The 20,523-nt window shown below is 48.9% G+C and overlaps 1 protein-coding gene across 5 annotated transcripts in view; it reads right to left on the minus strand.

Annotated features, from left to right (window-relative positions):
* KIF6 (kinesin family member 6) overlaps window positions 1-20,523 on the minus strand; it is a 388,723-nt gene that overhangs the window by 20,793 nt on the left and 347,407 nt on the right. For all 5 annotated transcript variants that reach the window (XM_058733812.1, XM_058733811.1, XM_058733813.1 and 2 more), the window contains 2 exons: window positions 2,405-2,489; window positions 621-756 (listed from right to left, as the gene is read on the minus strand). In XM_058733812.1, the coding sequence (XP_058589795.1) occupies window positions 621-756; window positions 2,405-2,489 (221 nt within the window). The remainder of the gene's footprint in view (window positions 1-620; window positions 757-2,404; window positions 2,490-20,523) is intronic.

Raw genomic sequence — 20,523 nt, forward strand, 5'->3', positions numbered from 1 at the left:
ACATAAATTATAGAAATATATGTTTACATATACACATGTATGTATAAACACATACATACATACAATAAAACCTTGGATTGAGAGTAACTTGTTCTGCTAGGGTTCCACAAGCCTAGCAAACATTCCTAATAAATTTTAACTTGACAAGCGGTGTCTTGTAATACATGTAGTACGTAAGCCGAATGTCACATGATCACAACTGAGCCAGTGGTTCTTGAAATTTGCTTTGATATACGAGTGCTTTTGGATTACAAGCATGTTTCCAGAATGAATTTTGCTCGCAAACCAAGGCTTTCCTGCATATGACTGTAATAAAAAACAGCCAACACTGTCAATATGGTGTCGAGGGGGAACATTACACAAAGTGACAGTGGCAGGTCCACCGGTTTGGGCTCGCTTTCCATGGCCCACCTTTCTATGTGGCAGGCACCAGGGCACAGGGACAGTGGGCCCCTGACCATGTGCACTCCTCCTTACTAAGATGAGCACCTGTCTCCTAAGCCAAGGCTGAGAGCACATGGGCCTGCCTCCGACAGCCCCTCCCCAGCGGCCCTAACATTCCCCAGGCCATAGGAGTGGGGCAGGCTCTGGGGCGGTGGGGGGGGGGGCGCTGCTAATACCTGCAGGCTGGTGGCTTCCTCGGCCCACCAGGCTTCAAACTCCTTCTGCAACTTCACCTTGGCTTTGTCCATGAGCAGCTGCAAGTGCTCGATCTCCACCTTCAGGGCCTTCAGGCGTGTGAACATCATTTTATACCTACAGTGGAATCAGGGAAGAGCCTTGACAGTCACTGGCGGGAGGAAGGGCCGCCCACGGAGTGTTGCTGCAGGGCCTGAGCCTGAGGATCTGGCGGTGCCGCTCTGGTGCCAGGAGCCGGGACCCAGAGGAGCCCACGGAGGCCGGGGCCCAGGGCCAGGGCTTGAGTCCATCAGAGAGAAGCACAGCCAGGTGTTTTTGTCCAGCGGGCCCACGGGCTCTGTGTATGAGATGAATACCCCCTCCTTCCAGAAGGATATCTACCATTACTGAGCACTTACTAAGGGGCAGGCATTCCTCTAGGCACTTGACATATAAACGCATTCAGACCTCGTCTTGGGCCCATGAAGAAGATGCTCCACTTTACAGATTTGGAACCTGAGACAAGGAGAGGTTACATAACTTGCTCTGTGGCAGGGGGCTAATAAACAGAGGGGCCAGGATTTGAATCCAGGCCATCTGGCTCTGGAAACCACAGTCTCAACCACCACACTCTTGCGCTGGTTCACCTTCACGCTGAAGTGCGAAAGTTACAATACATTCGTCACTGCGTATATAAGTTTGGGGCATGTGACAACGAATCAGAAGTTGTCCAACAGGAAATAGCCCAACTGCCAACACATCTTGGTTCCCGAGATGACCCTGAGGCAGGAAATGTGGACCAAGGGAGCAACACAGAGTGGAGTAAAGCCATCAGGAGAGTGGGTTGGGAAGAAACTGGGAAAAATAAACAGAGTGAGGGAGAAAGAGGATAACCCAGGGGCAAATCCACACTGGCAGGTGTGGGAGGGCAGCACAAGGCTTTCGGGAGGGAGGATGCTGGCAGGACACACAGTGCAGTCATGAGGAGTAGTCTGGGGGCTCAGAGTGGGGCTTTGTCCTCCCCAAGTCTCGGGTGGCAGGGATGTGTCGGGGGTGGGGAGGCCAGAGTGACCGGGTGGCATGTCATAATGACACCATAGGCTCCTCGAGGGCTGGGAAGGTGCCTTGTTTGCTCTCCCCAGGGCCTCCCCATGGCAGGGAGGAGAGAGCAAACATCTGTCGAACGTGTAAATGAATGCATGAACTACAACGTTGGACTGGAGTGTTGCATGACATTCTGTGGCCATGCTAAGTATCAGTGGCGGCCACGCGTCTGTTTATGCTGGAGGTTCCTTCCTCTGTTAGTGAGATCATTTTGGTACCCTAAATGGCTGCAAGAGGGTGTGATGTTCTCAGGACGCCCCGCAGATAAGGAGCCTCAGGAGGAAAGAGGGGTAGATCGGCCTGTGGAAGACCTCCGTGGTCATACTTCCTGACTCCCCTAGATGGCAGCAGCAGATAAGACTAGTGAGCTGCATGCAGTCTGGGACCTCAGGCTGGTCAAGGTGCCAAGTCAACCTCTCTACTGGCTCCAGGGCCCAGCTAGGCTTTCTGCTCCCGATTCCAACCTCATCCTGCCTGTGGTTTCTGCATCCCACATCTGTCTGCTCAAAGGCAGCACTCCCTCCAGCTATTTGAGGACTCAACTACTGGACCCACTTCCCAGAGCAGCTCCAGACCTGGGCTGGGGAGTGGCCACTCTGCCTGGCCCTGGGCGGCACATGGGTCGTCCCCGAGAGCTTTAGGAGGCTGGGGTCAGGGTGTGTGGGGGTGAAAAAGTGGGTACCTTATCTTTTCTTCCTCCAGTTGTGATCGAAGCTTTTCTTCCAGCAAGTCTGGCATAGAAGGCATGGCTACGTTTTCTGAGATGCCTGTGGAAGAGAGATGCCAATGGGTTACTCCAACAAGGAAGAAATGTAAAAGGAGGAGTGTGATATTTAGGGCAGAGGACAAAGTAAAGTGCATCTCAAGGTGAAAGTACCTCTGTGAGTACTTTCTGGGGCCTTTGGATGGGAGTCTGCTGCAGCCCCCTCCTTTCAGTGGCAATATCTGCTTGGCGAAAGCCTCGGAAGAGAGGTTTCCATGACTATTTCAGCTGTCCCTCCCACAGTCCAACATCTGTCACTGGAAGACAATTGGGCCTTATATTGCTACTAATCCTTTTACTGTTGAGTTCACTTGTTTCCTCTTGAATCCCCAGGGAAGATGCAAAATAGCATTTTCCCATCCTCTGCTAGAGAGCCCCTCAGAAACCAAGAAGACATCACTAAATTGTCTCACATCTGTCACATCTGTCTTCACACCAATTGAGGTGCTGAGGATCTCATAGCCTCAAATCATGTCCCCTGTGTTGGATTTCCCTCCAAAGCCGAGGTTCCCAAGCCTGATTCGCCCAAGCAGTGCTGACATGCAGCCAGAGCTGAGAACAGGCTCGGATGCCCTGCCCATGAGCCGGGGCAACAGGACCCTACCAAGGCCTTGGTGACGGTTGTGTTCCTATGCATGCCGACCACTGCTACAGAGTTGCCCGCTCTGGCTAGTGTGCTCCTCTGGAGCCCGGCCTCTTCTAGCCTGGTGGGTGGGGTCTGTTCACCCTCCCAGGGGTCTCTGTGGCTGCTCTGTACTTCTCTGCTTCTTACTCCACGTAGGGGAGAATCTATTTTGGGCTGGGTGCTTTCTGGACATGATCGGACTGAATCCTTCTAATTTTTTTTAAATGTTTATTTTTGAGAGACAGAGAGAGTGCGAGCGGGAGAGGGGCAGAGAGAAAGACTCACACACACAGTCTGAAGCAGGCTCCAGGCTCTGAGCTGTCAGCACAGAGCCTGACGCGGGGCTCGAAACCACGAACCGTGAGATCATGACCCCGAGCCAAAGTCAGACGCTCAATCCACTGAGCCACCCAGGCACTCCAGACTGAAACCTTCTAGTACTCATTTGAAGCATTATTGCTCCCATTTTGCAGAGAGAAGGGCACAGAGGTTCAAAGAGGTTGACTTGGCCAGGCTAACTTCAGGAACCTGGATCCAAATCCGGTTTTGTTTGTTTGGAAGGGCCGTGGATTCAGAAATTCCTTCTGTTAACATTTCTGACAGATGGTCATCTGCTTTCTGCCCAAATACTTCCGGTGGTGGGGAGCTCACCGCTTTGCACGGTAACCCATTTCATTGTGTGCAGCACTGTTTCCTCTTACTTTGAGCTGAGACCTGCCCCTCTAACTTCTTTTTCCCCCTACTTTGGATCTTTGGAGCAGCATAGCATGTCTCCCTTCTTAATTTGATGGTTCTTTAGAGATTTTAACAACAACAGCAACAACAACAACAACATTACGTAAAAACCATGTGTCGGGAGCTTTATTCACAGGCGGACTCTGCCCAGTTCCCTCACCTAAGGACTCAGTGACACGGTTGCTTTCTAACTATTCTTAAGGATCACAGTCTAAATATGGACATAATACTCTAGATAGGTCTGAAAGGGACATGGTACAGAATGGCCCTCCAAGCTGTTAAAAATGTACATTCTATATTTCTATAGCAGGTAAATTACTAACAGTGACCATTTATTGAATGCCTGCTTTATGCTAAGTGCTGCCAAGTTCTCTCCGGCACTGGGCTGGTGCCCTGCTCACCTTATTATGAATTCTCAACATAACCAGGAGGGTCTTACCGTCTCATTTCAGTTAGATTCTGAGGCTCAGAGAGGGCTGTGAGTAACCCAAAGTCACACAGCTACTAAGAAGCAGAGATGGGATCTGAACTCAAATTTTTCTGGTTCTCAAGAGCTGAATGCTTACATCAGGCAGCCTCCCCAGCGCCGTTTTTGTTCTTCAGCAGCTCTGTCATTGTCATGGCCATGTCAGTTTGTCACCGGCCTCTATTAAGCTTGTGGTTAAAGACTCACATTTTTTGTGAGTAGTTGTCAAAACACCTCCTATTTCAGCGTGACTGTCCTTTTGATCCTAAACGCAACACTTCCCATCTATTGGGGGGTTAGCCTTCTGAGAGGTCCTCATTCCGCCGTGCCTTTATTCTTTCCCTTTTGGCTGCCTTTTATGTCACTATCTAACTCCTTGATAAATATGCTAAGCAGGTCAGGAGTCTGTCCTTTATCTTCCAGGCACCTGATACCCCCTCTCCCTTGTGTCAGGTGACAACTGTCTCTTGTAAACCCACCGGACAAGGGTCTTACTCCATCACCTAAACACAGGAGATGCAGATACCATTAGGCTCGCCAACTGAAGACGACCTATCACCGCCTGCTGGTGCAGTGCCCTCCAGCCCTGAGGAGCTGGCTGCCTGTTCGCGCGTTGGCCACGCTCCCCCAGGCAGAGGCCCGGAAGCCCCTGGAGGGTGGGGATTGGTCCCTCTGTTCTTTGTATCTCCCCTGTGCTTTGTTTAGGCTCCGCCTGTAGCACACACTCAATGCCATACGTGTGTACTGGCCCTTGCCCTCTGAAAAACGTCAGATGTGATCAACTGAAGATAGTATCTTCCCATCACACTGTTAACGGTAGGACTTGAAATGGACACAATGTTTTGTCGTCTCGTAACAGCTTCAGAAATGAGCAAACATATCTTCCAGCCTGTCGAGAAAGAAGAGCTGTGGATCTTCTTCCTCCTTTCAACACTTTTTGGCTCCACACCAAGGAAACCCCTGAGAAAATCCGTGAAGACCCTCCTCTATAGTGGCGGGCTGGGCAGCCTTCAGCTGCACTCCATGAGAGGTCTCTGGAGGCGGGTGAAGGCAGGGCTACTGGATCCACCCAGGGGCGTCTCACCCAGCCTGGTGGAGGCCAAGAGGACTTGATCTCCCATATAAAGGCTATGGCTGCCCTGGCATGAATGCAGAGCCCATCTGCAGGAGAGGGCTCTCGCCTCGCCCCGTTGCTGGCTGTTTTTTCCCTGGGCATGTTGCAGACTCCTGTGGCAGATCAGTGGCAGGTGCCTTGGAGGTGTGTGGGTGTCCAGGAGCCTGGGGCAAGGACACCATTACTCTGAAAGCAGCTGACACAAAGATGGGAGACGATGTCAGCTACCGTTTGCGGGGCAAGCACTTGGTTCTATTCTCTGTGCTGCTTCATTTATTTCTGTCATTCTAGCTAGCAGATATTATCACCTGTGTTTTTCAGACAAGGAGACCAAGGCTTGTGTGACCAGGTAGCTTGCACAATGCCATAAAGCTACCAGATAGAAAAGGCAGCTTCGAATCCATGGCCGGTCATTCATTCGCTGATGGAACAAATGAGCTTTCCCCATTCAGGGGGCAGTCTTCTGGGGAAGGTGGACATTAAACCAACCCAAAATTGAGTTGATATAATGCCAGGGGCTGAAGGGCACCTTGAGGAGAGAAAGCTGGATAAAGAGGTGGAGGGCTGCTATGTTAGGTAGAGTGGCCGGGAAGATGTCTCTGAGGAGGCAGCAGAGACCTGAATGAAGGGAGGGAACGAGCATGCAGAAATCAGGACAGAGAGTACAGCGGTGAGTGCCAAGGGCCTGAGGTACATCTGCAGGGTACTTCTGAGGAAGAGCGAGAAGGTCAGTGTGTCTGGCCAAGTTGGTAAGGCGGAGTGGTGGGAGCTGAGGCCAGATGGTGTAGGACCTTGTGGGCCATGCTAAGGACCTTAGCTTTGAGAGAGACAGAGCCTGGAGCCTTTTGAGGAGAGAAATAGCTTGATCTATTCCTTTGATAGCTAAGTTCAGCAGTGTTTTGCTGATGGAGACAAAGCTGTTCCCAACTAAAGAATGGCTCATGTGAGTTGGCGCCAGGATGCTGTAAGCCTATTGAAAGGATGTGGGAAAGAAGGCTGGGGCAAGGGACCCCAGGGCAGCCAGAACGAGGGCACAACATATCCCCAGGACACAAACTGTCCATGTTGTCATGGCAACCAGTGGGCTCTTGCCAAAGGTGATGCCTGCTTAGTGAAATGCATTGTAACCCCACCAGGAGACAGCCCCTGGCTGCTTCTGATGCTTCCTGAGGTTGGGCTTATCAGTCTTCCCCGAAGAGAAAGGGGTGCTGGGAACTGAAAGCAAAGGGAACAAAAGCGGCTGAACAAGAACAGAGGAAGAGGGAGTAACTGAAGGCCATTCGGGCTTTGTAGGTCTCTGTGCCCACTGGGACTGTGGCCAGGGACAGAGCCTCCAGTCACCTGACAGGAGGCCCAGGGGGCCCTCCTTTCAAGCACAGGATTCTGGCTGAGACAGGAGCACAGGGGGTCACAGCCTGGAGTGGCCTCTGAGGTGACACTGTGAATTGGCTCGAGCAGCCGGTTCCAAAGCAATACAAAGGCGAGAAAGAAGGGTTTTATTCCAGCAGCCGTAGATCTGAATGTCACACGAGCAGGAAGCCCTGAGTGGTCAGATAGTATCTGAAACTTCAAACGGGGTACCCACAGTCCCAGGCTGACTCTACCTCTGAAGTGGCAGTGTGTTCAGGGGTTAGCAGTCCCAGGGCAAGGGGGGCTCTTGCTGGGAAGGCTGGCCTCCTGTGGGCCCCTCCTGCCTGACAGGATTTGGGGGCACTGAAAAGATCATTGTAACTCCTCTTCCTGCTTCCCTATACCCTCCTCTCAAACACACACACACACACACACACACACACACACACACACACACACACCAAAACTCCTATTTGTTATTTAGTGTCTGAAATGCTCAGACTTTCATTTCTTTGGTTCAGTGACTCTCTACTGGGTGTACAGCCGGTCAAAGCACAGAGGCAACCGGGCCCTGCTCTAGACTGACTTAGAATTTTCCAGTAGGTTCCTTGGTAACTCTGATCTGTTCAGCCCTTGTTAAGAAACACTGCTCAAGATTTTGAGCCCAGGTTCAATACAAGTACTCCATGCAGGAGTTACAAGGAATGAAGACTCTGCAGAGGTTTGGATAGGATGGTATATGGGGCTAGCGTGTCCCTTTGTCCCTGTCCACCTTCCAGACTTTTGGGAGCCATAGTGGGGAAAGGGACCCAGGGGTTTGCAGCAAGGAAAACACACTCTTTGTAGGCCTGGGGCTGCCTGAACTTGGCCCTTGTAGGAGGTAGGCAAAATCTGAGTAAAGATATCCACCACCAGGCTGCTCCATGGATCAGGGATTTCCTGTGCCTTATCTTATATAATCATCATAACCCCCACTACAGATGGGGGAAACTGAGCTCTGCCAGGGGAACGAATCTGCCCAGGATCGCACTGTTAGTAAGCAGAGCTGGGGTCAGGACTCAGTTCTGTCTCACTTCAAAGCTGGCGCTTTTTTCCTCTGGAAGTGAGTCTGATAATGAAGGAAGCCATGGGGTAGATCATTGAAGTCGGTATTGACTTGTCCTTGGTATTTGAAGGCACTGCCCTTTTCCATGAATGCCTTTCAGATCTGGGGCTGGGGCCGAGAGAAAGCCTCAGCTGCTCCTCGAGTGCTGGCCTGTGAAGACTGCCCTTTACTAACTGAAACCATGGCCCGCAGACTGTTCCCACTTGGTATTTGCAGCTCGCCTGCTGGCTTGTGAGGAGTCTGCGCCTTTCCCAAGTTTAGCCGCCGGAATACCCAGAGCCAGCTTGCTTGTCTCCTTGGTTTTGTCCTAGGAGTCCTAAGGAAGGAAATACTGAAATCTCCAACCAGGCACCAGCGCCAAAAGGGCCCCTGTGGGCCTCTGAAGGCTTCCATAGAGCAAAGGCTACGGGGCCCAACATGGCAGCTGCTGGTCCAGTGCCCTACGTGGGAGGAAGCCATGAGTTATACAGCCATGGCAGACAATACCTCAGGGCCAGGGAGACATTCCAGCCTGGCCTCCTCGGCTATCCAATAATGATTCACTTGTTGAACACCGACTCTGGGCCTTTGGGGGCTAAACTATCTCATAGAATCACTCAGCCTCACCTGTTTGAGAGGTCAAAGGGTCTATTCTTATGGAGACTGATGGTGTCAGGGGCTCAATTACCACAATGGTCAGCAGCTCAGAGGCAAAGATCCTGGCTTTCCAATCAGACCATTTCCTGTTTAATGGCTCAAATTTATTGTCGGTCGGAGCAATCACACACTGACAGGTGCTCAGTGCCACCATCCATCTTGGTGTTGGTTTTTTAACACCTTCCCTGCCCGTGGCGGGTCAGACTTAAGGGTGTGATGAATGCCCTGCAGACACATGGCTGTGACTGATAATCTCTGGGGTGCACTCACACCCAACAGCCACAGGCCCACAGGCACTGCAGCCATCTTCCCCCCAGGGAGCCGCCATGCTTTGTACAATCAGTACTCGTTGGTATGCCTTTTTGGGGGTGCCTGGGTGGCTCAGTCGGGTGAGCATCTGACTCTTGCTTTTGGCTCAGTTCGTGATCTCATGGGTTCGTGAGTTTAAGGCTGCATTGGGCTCTGCGCTCAGGATGTGGAGCCTGCTTGGGATTCTCTCTCTCTCCCTCTCTCTCTGCCCCTCCCCCACTCACATACTCGTATGCTCTCTTTCTCTATCTCAAAATAAATAGGCAATAAAAACAAAAAAGAGAACTGCTTGGTATGCTTTTTTAGAGCAAAACGCAATCCCAGGCACCCCCATAGAAGGCTGTCTGCCGTCTCCTCCCACCAGAGTAACCTCCCCTGTTCTACTTTGGGATTCTCTGCCCAAGATCATGCCCCTGGATGGTGGCCTCTCCTTTGTCATTTGCTGCCTCTCTCCCCCCGTGTTCCTTGTGGAGGATGTGGACTGCACAGAGGGTCAGCGTGCTCCAGGGTCCATGTGGACTCACAAGCATACCCCAGGAGCATACTGCAGACACAGGAAAAGACATTTCTAGTGCCATTCCTCGCTTCAGCTCAGCACAGGCTCCCTTCCATGGTCACTTCTGTTCAAATAGGAACTCTCCTCTCTCTCTGCGGTCCTTTCTGCTGGAGCCCCAGATCCATCTTTGGTTTGCCGTCAGCGTTCTCTGGTGCAGCCACTCAGAGCCTCGCTCGGTGGCCCTTCTTCCGAGGTTTCCAGATGCTGCTCCTGCCGGCTCTCCAGCCCACTGAGGCTCCCTCACTCCTCAGCCAACTCACATTTCTGAACACAGGACTTCTCTCAAAGCCCGAGTCCCTTGGTGAGTCTGCTGTCTGCCACTCCGGCCTCACTGACTGGTGGTGACCAGAGGCTTCATTCTGAGTGGCTTTTCAGAAGGAAATTAGCAAGAACCTTAGCAAACCTAAAACCCAGTTCCATGTTTGTCACACTGGAACCAGCCAGTCTGGAGTGTTCTCAGGACACTTATGACCTCTCAGGAGGGCAGTTTTTCTCATGCTGGTAAAAGGGAGCATGGGCCTTCCTCCTATAAAAACCCCTAATGATGATGGTTAGTGGCATTTGGTCAATCCTCTTGATTGGCTTATGAGAGACATTTCAGAACTTTTAGGAATTGAATTGAGGATCCTTAATAAAACTGTCTCCTGCCACTTTTGGAAAACTTATCTGCTACTAGCCAATTTGTAAATCAATCTGTTTGTTTCAAAAAAATTTATTACATACTAGAGTCAAAAGTGACTTCTGAGACAGACCACGCAGTAGAGCTGGCATATTTTCAAACACGATGGTAAGTGCTTGCTAGACAACCAAAATACCCCACATCAAGAAAAGGGCCAAGGCACCTGGGTGGCTCAGTCGGTTAAGCATCTGACTTTGGCTCAGGTCGTGATCTCACGGTTCGTGGGTTCAAGCTCCACGTCAGACTCTCTGTTGTCAGCATGGAGCCTGCTTCAGATCCTCTGTCCCCCTCTCTCCCCCCTCCCCCACTCACATGTGCTCTCTCTCTCAAAAATAAATGCACATTAAAAAAGAAAGAAAGAAAGTGGCCAAAAGAAATGTTTGAAGACAATTTCTTTAAAGAAAGCTCGCGGTTTGTGTTAAGCCTGCCTTATAGTCTTCACTGGGGGTGATGTGTGTGGAAGACCTTCCCCTTCCCTCAAAGGTCATGAGGAGGTTTGAAGACCACTCAGAAAGCTTGGTAAGAATCCTTAGGAATCTGTGCATGTGTGTGTGTGGGGGGGGGGGGGGTGGGGTGGTGTCGTGTGTGGGTGTTGTGTGCGCACGCATGTGTGTATGTGCACGCAGCAGACAGAAATCTGATTCCCACCAGAGAACTCTCCAGCAGGGCCCAGGCTGGTGTGCCAGGAGCAAGGCCAGAGAGTTGCTGCTGTGCTCCCGTGGAAACAATGTGGGGTATAAGCTTGGAACAGAGTCCAGTTAAGGCCACCTTAGATCAGTGCTGTGCTGGTAAATGTTTAACAAGTTCGCTGGGAGAAAAAAAAAAAGTCCTACAGTGTCGCAGCACTTGTGAATTTTTGTGGTGCAGCTACTCCCATCATGGCTGATTTCAGGCTACCAGCGTGATACTCCTTCATGTGGATTTGGGAAGAGATGCACACGGTGAGCTCTCGTGAGCCACTTCGAGCTGGCTCCAGCACGTCACTTACACCCTTCAGCACACACTTAAAACTCACATCCTTTTTAGTGGGGCCACCCAGAGGGGTGATGGCATACGTAGAAAGAACCTGGCGGTGGACTACAGGATGCATAGGGGCTGAGCCCTGCACCTATCTCTTTTGCTCCCCCAAGTTCCCCCTCCACCATCTACTCTTCTGCCACTCCCCGCCTCCACCGTCCCCCCCCACCCTGTGGCTGCTGCTGGAACAATGGGATTCCTACCCCTTGCCTTCTGGCTGGGCTCAGACAATGGTGAGCATGGACAAGTGACTGGAAGGGTCAGAGGAGAGAGAGGTTGAGGTATTTATTCCCTCAGATGTTGCTGCAGGTGCCATGAGCTGGATGCATTGCTTGACTGAAGGTCATAGCTCCTATCAGAAGGACTGAGCCTTTCTGCACAGCCCTTTCTGTCTTCAGGTTCTAGGAAGTGCTCACTCTTCTTGCTCCCTCAGGTCTAGGGGCAGCAATGCTTCCTACCCTGCTGTTGTTACAACCTTTGCGTTTCTCTGCACTCTGCTAACACCTTTGCCAATAGGCTTTTCTTCAACGGTCTTTCTAATACCTGACTTGATTATTAACTTGAATAATCTGCTTCGTGTTTGGATCCTGACCCATAAAGGCTCAAAGTGGGTAAGGAATTGTCCAAATAAGGTAGCTTGCGTCAGGTCAAAGGACCTCCAGGGACCCATAAAAGTACCCCAACTGAGGAAGAGCCAGCTTGGAACATCTGTCAGGCCCAGAGAGCACAAAGCCACGTTACAAAGTACCAGTCAAGTGAGATCTTTACCAACTGCCTTTCCTCCTTCTCTCTAACTCCCTCTTAGAGTCTTGGGAAATCGAGCTTAGCAGGCTGAGGGAGGAAGTGACTTAAAGAAGGGGCTGAGTGCATTCCCTTTCCCCCTGGCTGTTGGTCTTAGCTGGGGAAAAGGAGAGAAGTCTTAGCTTTGAGTGAAATTTGAACTGTTGATGTGGTAGTTACAGTATAAAATGACTAATGTTTTTTGGTTCTTGTTTGTTTTGTTTGTAATTAACAATGAGTGAGCAACTGAGTTACTGGGCTGTCCAACTTCCATCCAGCACGGAGGCAGAACTGTCCCTACCAAGGGGACTGAAAGAGATGGTGGAAGAACAACAAGAGGTGGTCTTATGAGTGCCTCCCCTGCATTGCTCAGCATGTCAGGCACACTGACTGGTCTTTAGCTATTAAGCCCCTCCTAGAGGATACAAGTGCCTGGAGAAGGAAATGAGAAGTGGTAAATTCTCTGTTCTCATCTTTAAGCAAAACGATCCCGACACAAACAGTAGTGAGGAAATTAAGGTTAATCAGAATCGAATCTGGATTTGTGTTTTACTACCACTTCTATCACAGGGATTCCACTGAACAATAAATTTTGTTTGATCTCTGATTCCCTGGAATCTAAGCCTTCATCGAGTTCTGGAAGTTATTATAAACCATTTCAAAAAAGTTCAGAGAGTGATACAAATAACACCCACGTATCACATCTGTATTTGGAAAAATCTAGATAGTGTGCCACAGTTGTCCCGGTGTGTGTGTGTGTGTGTGTGTTTGAATGAGAACATTGCGATGTCAGGGGAGTGGTGAGTGCCTCCTTAGGGCCCTCTCCAATCCACTACCACCCCCCCTACCCCAAAGATAACACTGTCCTGTTGGTGCTGCACACCTTCCCTTCCTGTTGCACACTCTCACCCTGCATTTCTAATGTCCCTTAAAATTACTTCATTACTTAGCTACTTCTTGACCTAAGAGGAGGTTGCAAAGATGTTCTGTTTGTAAGTATTTGTTGGCCTATGTATCTGTACATATGTTTTATGCATTTTTCTGTTCTTATGCCATCTTTTTAAAGTTTAATTGGCTATTGAGAGAGAGAGAGACAGAGAAACAGAGAGGGAGTGAGAGAGGGAGGTGAAGAGACAGAGGGAGAAAGAGAGAAATCCCAAGCAGGCTCTGAGCTGTCAGAGCAGAGCCTGACTCAGGGCTCCAACTCATGAACCGTGAGCTCATAACTTGAGCTGAGATCAAGAGTTGGATGCTTAACCGACTGAGCTACCCAGGTGCTTCTCTACTTATGTTATCTTTCACCATAACACAAGGTTCCCATTCCTCTCCCCTGATACACAATGATGACCATTTTGGAATTTACATGAATGGTATCATTCCACATATACCCTTCTGCAATTGTCTTTCTTGCAATCATCGTGTTTTTGGGATTTATTCACATTGCTACATGGAGTTCTAGTTTATTCATTTTTAATTCTCTATGGTGTTCCATTATATGAATATGAATTATATGAATATATCATATGGATATATCATACAATATGAATATATCACAGCTATAGCTCATTTCTTTACCTGCCTACTAGGGAACCTTTGGGTTATCTTCTGTTTTTATTTTTGTTTATTTGTTTGGCTGTTTGCTATGATAAGAACAATGCTGGTTTCCTGTTGATAGGTCTTCCTCAAACTCATCATCAACTTCTTTGGGGAAATGAGCTTTTGGGGCAATGAGTCTTATCTAGCTCCATTATGTAACAGAATTGTTCCTGGGGAACACTAAGACCTTCCCTGGGCTGGACTCACCAAGCACAAGTGGTGATTTTTATCACTTGTAAGGGGCCAGCCACAATACATTTTAGCCTAGCAGATGACATCAAGAGGCTAGAATTTTGTCTTCTATTTATTTGACTGTTTATATGTTCATATATTTTATACGTTTATTATGTTTTATATATATATATATACAACATATATATATATATATATACAACATATATATATATATATACACACAACATATATATAACAAACATATATATATGTTTAACATATATATGTATATATGTATATGTATATATATGTATATATATATATAACATATATATATATAACAAACATATACAACATATATATACATATGTTGTATATGTTTGTTATATATTCTATGTTTGTATATTATTGTCTATGTTTGTTTGTGTCCCCCCCAAATTCATATGTTGAAATCAAATCCCCAGTGTGATGGTATTTGGAGGTGAGGCCTTTGGAAGGTAATTAGGTCACAGGGTAGAATCCTCATGAAGGGGATTAGTGCCCTTATAAGAAGAGGTCAGAGAGCTAGCTTACTCCTTTTCTCCTGTGTGAGAACACAATGAGAAGCTGCAAGTCTGTGATCCAGAGGAAGATCCAGAACCATCTGGTCCTCACCAGAACCATCATGCTGTCACCCTAATCTCCAGTGTCCAGCCTCTGGAACTGTGAAAAAATTAATTTCTGTTGTTTATCACTCAGCCAGTCTATGGTACTTTTGTTCTGGCAGCCCCAGCTGACTAAGACATTGGTCAAATGCCTAATGCATTCAAAGTAGCATACATGGTTCCTGCACATTTGCATGATGAATAAAATGGCCCTGGCAACTGGATCATCCTTCATCACTGCTCAGTGGGAGAGACAGAGACTGTATCTTTGCAAGGTTGAGTGATTAATGCTGCCTGTGAGCACAAGTGGGTAGAGAGACGTGAATGCAGAAATGTGGTGACCTCCACCAGTTAGGCCAACTGGTGCTGTTGGCCCAGAGCTGTGTAGGTTCTGTGGCAGGGGGCTGTGTCTGCTGCCTGGGTGTCTGGTTGTGTGGCTCCTGGCACTCAGACTCAGGGGCCATGATGATCTGCTGAGCATCTATGTGGTCCTTGGCTCCATCACTTACATGCCTCACTTAGGTACTCACACCCTGGGGAGTAGATGTTCTTCTCTCATGGACAGGGAAATGAAATTCAGGAAGGTAAATGGACCAAGGTCACGTGACTAGCAAATGGTAGAGGCATGATTCAAGCAGGGCCCTCCTGATTCCAAGGTGAGTGTTCTTTTTACTAAACCACAACTGCAGTTCAAGGCTGATGCCCATAGCCTCCTTCTGTTCTCCAGAATCGCTAGCAAGGCAGTCTGGAACTACCCAGAGGGAGTAGAGCCTTGGCAATTGGGAACTTGGCAGGGAAATGGTGTGGGGACTCCTCACTCCCAGCCTCCATCTTGAGTTTGGGAATCTGGCCACGTTTGGCTTCATGTCATAGAAGCTGGCCCTATATTCACAAGCAACTGTGGATGGAATCGACTCAGTAAATGGTGAGACTTTACCACTGGTCTTACAGAGCCACCTGAGTTCTTCTGGAACCAACTGAGATGCCATCTCAGCTTTGGGGGCAGCTGCTTCCTTTACATTCTGCCTTCCTCCAGTGGTCACATTTTGATCATTCCTTTCTGAGAAGATGAAGTCACCTCTAATCCAAGCCCTCATGCATCCCCTCACCAAGGCTAATGTTTCCGGCACGTCTTAAGGAAGTCTGTAATCACAAAGAGGTAAAATCGTGGCACCTGAGGGCTGAGGTGTGTTAGATTCATTTGTTCATTCAACAGGCAACCAGTGAATGCCGGCTCCGCTTCAGGATGTGCTGGGCACAGGATGTCACTTGTTTCCAACTGCCTCATTTTATAGATGTTGGAACTCAGGCACAGAGCAAACGTCTATGGAGGACTCACTATGCACCAATCACCATGCTCGGTGCTGGAGAAATCAAGATCCTCTGTCAAGGAGTGGAAATGGATGAAAGACTGACTAATGATCACACAGTGTGATAAGTCCTCTCCTAGAGGTATAAGCAGAGTCCTGTGGGAGTCCAGAGGAAACGGAGGTAGCTCTGGGGAGGGAAGCTGGGAATCTGCCTCTGGAAATGTCTTAAACAGGGTCATAAGGTCTGAAAGAAGATGTGTTACAAAACTGCAGATCATTTTCTTCAAACAAAGGCTTAATGGCAAAAAGAGAAACAGAAGTTGCCTCGGTTGAATCAGGGTGGGCAAAAATCCTGGGGCCTTGCCGCTGGCACTCCCTAAGAACACCTGGGCCCCAGAGCACCCACTGTGAAAGCTGCTGAGGTAGATAATGCAGGAAGGTCCCCTCCAGTTCTGTCTCAGTCAGTGGCTCCTCTCCACAGCCTGCACTTCCTGGTTGCACATACTGTCTGGGTCAGACTAGGTGCTCAGTGAAGTCTGATCAATAAAGAGATGATGCTCCGGCCTTTTGCTTTCTCTCAGGCTTGTCATCCCCAGCAGCAGAATTCCACAAAGCATTTCAAGATTCAGTCTTCAAAAAACAGTTTTACACCAAAGGGGAGAAAGTGACAATGGCAGAGGCCTCTGGAAAGCAGCAGGCCACTGCAGGAATTCTGCTTGGGAGAAGAGAACTCGGCAGCGGACTCTAAGCTAGAACAAGGCAGTAGACTAGGCAGCCTGTGGCCTCAGTGCCTCTCCCAACCCTCCTCAAGGCCCCTGCTGGGCACTGAGAGCTGTCCCTGCCCCACTCTCAGGGTCAGGTAGTGCATACCACCCAGTGGCAATCAAGGGCCCATGTGATACTGCAGCCACAATAGACTGTGCTCAGGGGCTTTTGTTCAAAGGATCTCTGCTGCTTGGGTGGGGAGAGGGATGGGGCCAGGGAGAGGAGGCGAGGACTACTATTCAAGAGGCTAGTATCTGGTGGTGGGGGGGGATCTCAGATGCCACTTGGAACCTGCCAATGTCATATTCATGGATTTTTATTTATTAATGATTATTATTTCTATCATCTGTGACAGTATATGAAAAACGTGCCTACAAATAGAGGCAATGGAATGTTCCGGTAGGTCAAGGGATAAATGGAGAGAAAGGTGTGGTGTCAGCCAACACGGATAGCTTGTGTTGGGCGTATCTGTGAGCTCCTCAAGGGCAGCGATGTCCCCACCTCCATCTACCACAGGTAAGATAATTGACTGACCACCTACCCACAAGGGCCCAGGCCAGTCTGCATGGCTTGTGATCAGCGTGCAGCTCCCCAGGGCAGCGCTGTATCTAAGTGGGCAATGTCTGCAGCAGATTTCCTCAGAGACAGCCGGAAGTACTGGAGGCCCTTCCTGAACTTGGGCTGGAAGCGTGCGTCCCCACAGGGCCAGTCCAGTGCAGGGCAAGGTGGGCAAGGGGATGGGGCTGGGGCGGTACAGATTATTTACTCCTAGGTCAGTTAAAAATGCTGAGGAATTGGAATGAATGTCTGCCTGGGGCTTCCTTTTCCTTAAAGGCCTCTTTGACCAAAACTTCCTTGTTCAAAAATATTCAGTGGCTCAACTGCCTGTAAGATAAATGCTCAGATTCAAGGCTCTCAGTGAACTGGCCCAACTCACCATTTTAGATTTTCCCTTGACTACTTCAAATCACTCCCTGACAAAGTCCTCTCCCTCCACCCTCCACACACAAAACAAACACATACCACACACACACACACACACACACACACACACACATCGCTCCCTCCCCCCCCCATTTCACATACATCCCACACTCAAACCCTACATACACCACCTCCTACACACACACCACATACACACACACACCCCACATCCCACACCCCCCACACATACCCCCACATCCCCACCGCCCACATATACCACACACACACATACCCACACACACACCCCACATACACCACCTCCTACAACACACACCAAATATATATACCCCATACACACACACACACACACACACACACACACACACACATCACACATCAGCCCCCACATACACCCCCCCACGCATACCACATACTCATACCACACACACAATATACACAAACCTCCACATACACCCCCTCCCCCACACACACCCTCCACAGAACAACTACCTCCGCACTCTTCTCTTGAGTTCTCTGAGGTTCTGAATCCTGCCCATTCCTCATGGTTCAGCCCAGGCCCGTGGCCTTGGTGACAACTGCCAGGGTCCACTTCCTCTGCTGAGTCCCCAAAGCTCTCATGGCCTGTCCCTCACCTGACGCATTTCACCTACTGGTAGTGCCACATGTCTTTCAAATTTTTTTTTTTTTTTTAATTTATTTTTGGGACAGAGAGAGACAGAGCATGAACGGGGGAGGGGCAGAGAGAGAGGGAGACACAGAATCGGAAACAGGCTCCAGGCTCCGAGCCATCAGCCCAGAGCCTGACGCGGGGCTCGAACTCACGGACCGTGAGATCGTGACCTGGCTGAAGTCGGACGCTTAACCGACTGCGCCACCCAGGCGCCCCATCAAATTTTAATCACAGGCATTTGGTAGAGTTTCGATGGCGAGCAGAACGAGAGCCTGGCACTGACCCAATATTGCTCAAGAGAGACACTTCAGAGAGAAGCCACAGCCCATGTTGCTGGGGCTGGCTTCGCCTGGTTTTATTCCTGCTCTGTGCAACCATCAGAGAGCAGAGTACCTGGAGCAGATTATCTCGGCCGCTCACATAAACGTTTTCAATGAGTTATGCTTTAATGTCAGGCCTCCTGCTCTAACAGAGGGTCGATATAAGAATCATCTGCTTGAACAACATTTCGGTATCTTTTGTAAAACTGCAGTTGAAGAATATCGTTCACCGTGTCACTCAGTGTCCTTTAATAAGGGTCTGCACAATAAATTCTGGTTTGTGTTTAGTTCCAAAAGAAATTCTATTTCTGCAGATAAATTAGTCCGCTTCCTGTTGTTGGAAAATGAAACCTATGTGGCTCTGGGTGCTTCTCGTTTTGCTCAGTGGCTAGATAAGACAGGGTCAAATTTATTGCCTCTGTATAGTAATAGGCTCAGCTGTGGGGTCCAAAAGCACTTACTCCTTCTACTTCTTTTAAATGGACTGATTTTATTTTATGCTCAGATGTCTCATTATACTTTTGCAAGATGTGTGAGTCTGGAAGTCATCTGGGGAGGTATTGATTTGGCCTATTTATTGCCCATGCTGGCTGCTAGGGGTACAAAGATTCATTTGACTGCACCCAGCTTTCCAGGAGCTCACATTTCAGTGTGGAGAATATAGCTATGGAAATACACATTCTAAGACAAGGTGTGTGAGGCTGGGGGACAAACAAGGCTTGGGGAGAAGGGGCCAGGCAAGGCTTCATGGAGGAGGCCAAGGTTGAATTGGTTTGGGGTACAGAGAATAGGATAATATATGTATCTAAATCTGAAATTAGATAAAGAGTTACCTTTTCATGTATTTCCCCTTTACACTGGCTGGAGTAGAAACCCTTTGAAGGCAGGCATCAGATCTTGGTCCCTCTGTGAACTCCACCATGCCCTGAACAGGGCAGAGGGCAGTGCAGCGTGGGGGTTACAGTATATGCTCTGGACACACGTGTGCATTTGTGTCCCTTAGCTGAGCAAAGTAAGGCAGGTTCACTTATCCCCTTTGGGATTTAACTGTAAGGTGAGGGTAATAGCAGTATCTCCCTCATGGGGATTTTAGGAGCATTAAAGAAGAGACTACATGCAGAGAGCTTAGACCCATGCCGGGCACAGGCTAAGTTCTAAAGAAATGTTTGCCGACCAGCCTCATCTGCATTACCAACAATAGTATACCATTCAGGGTGGCAAGTACAATAAAGAGGGAAAACTGCACATAACTAAATTCTGCAAAGCACTCTCAACTAGCTGAATCTAGTTCAATTAATATCATTTCCAAATGATGCCCAATTAAAAATAGCACTGGGTGGCTCAGTCAGTTAATCGTCTGATTCTTGAATTGGGCTCAGGTCATAATCTCACGGTTTGTGGGTTCGAGCCCCACATTGGCCTCTCCGTGGACAGTGCAGAGCCTGCTTGGGATTTCTCTGTCCCTCTCTCTCTGCCCCTCCCCAACTCACGCTTTCTCTCTGTCTCTCTCTCAAAATAAATAAATGTAAAAAAAAAAAGCTTTTATTATTTATTATTTTATTTATTTTTAAATTTTTTAATGTTTATTTATTTTTAGAGACAGAGAGAGAGAGAGACAGAGCACGAGCAGGAGAAGACAAAGGGAGACACAGACTCTGAAGCGGGCTCCAGGCTCTGAGATGTCAGCACACAGCCCTACGTGGGGCTCAAACTCACAAACTGTGAGATCGTGACCTGAGCTGAAGTCAGACACTTAACCCACTGAGCCACCCAGGTGCCCCCCCAAAAAAAAACTTTTAAAAAATAGCATTGTTTTCTTGTTTCCTGAAGTGGTGTGAGCAGTAGGCCCTCCTTTAAGTCGGGAGGAACATTTATTTGTTGATCATATTCACAGAACTGGTCACTGCCGTTTCTCTTAAAGGACCCAAGCTCTGGCTGTTGTTACATCAAGAGGCCCCCTCGGCCAATGCCTCCCTTGCCCCACGTCTGTCTTCCCTGTTTTCCCTGTCCACTCACTTTCAAAAGGACCAGGGTTCATCAAGTAGGCAGTAAACGAAGAGAGAACCAGGATCTAGATATTCAGTGAGGAAGAGGAGGAGAAGTCCTCCTAAGAGCACACACACACATGCACAGAACTGGCCTCTCAATGGGCGTTCATCTGTATGCCCCTGCTGTGGTGGTAAACGTTGAACAACTAGCTCTCTGGGGGAAAAGTGCCCCAATTTACAATAACGTTTGTCAA

The sequence above is a fragment of the Neofelis nebulosa genome, chromosome 6 (genome assembly GCF_028018385.1).
Source record: "Neofelis nebulosa isolate mNeoNeb1 chromosome 6, mNeoNeb1.pri, whole genome shotgun sequence".
NCBI lineage: Eukaryota > Metazoa > Chordata > Mammalia > Carnivora > Felidae > Neofelis > Neofelis nebulosa.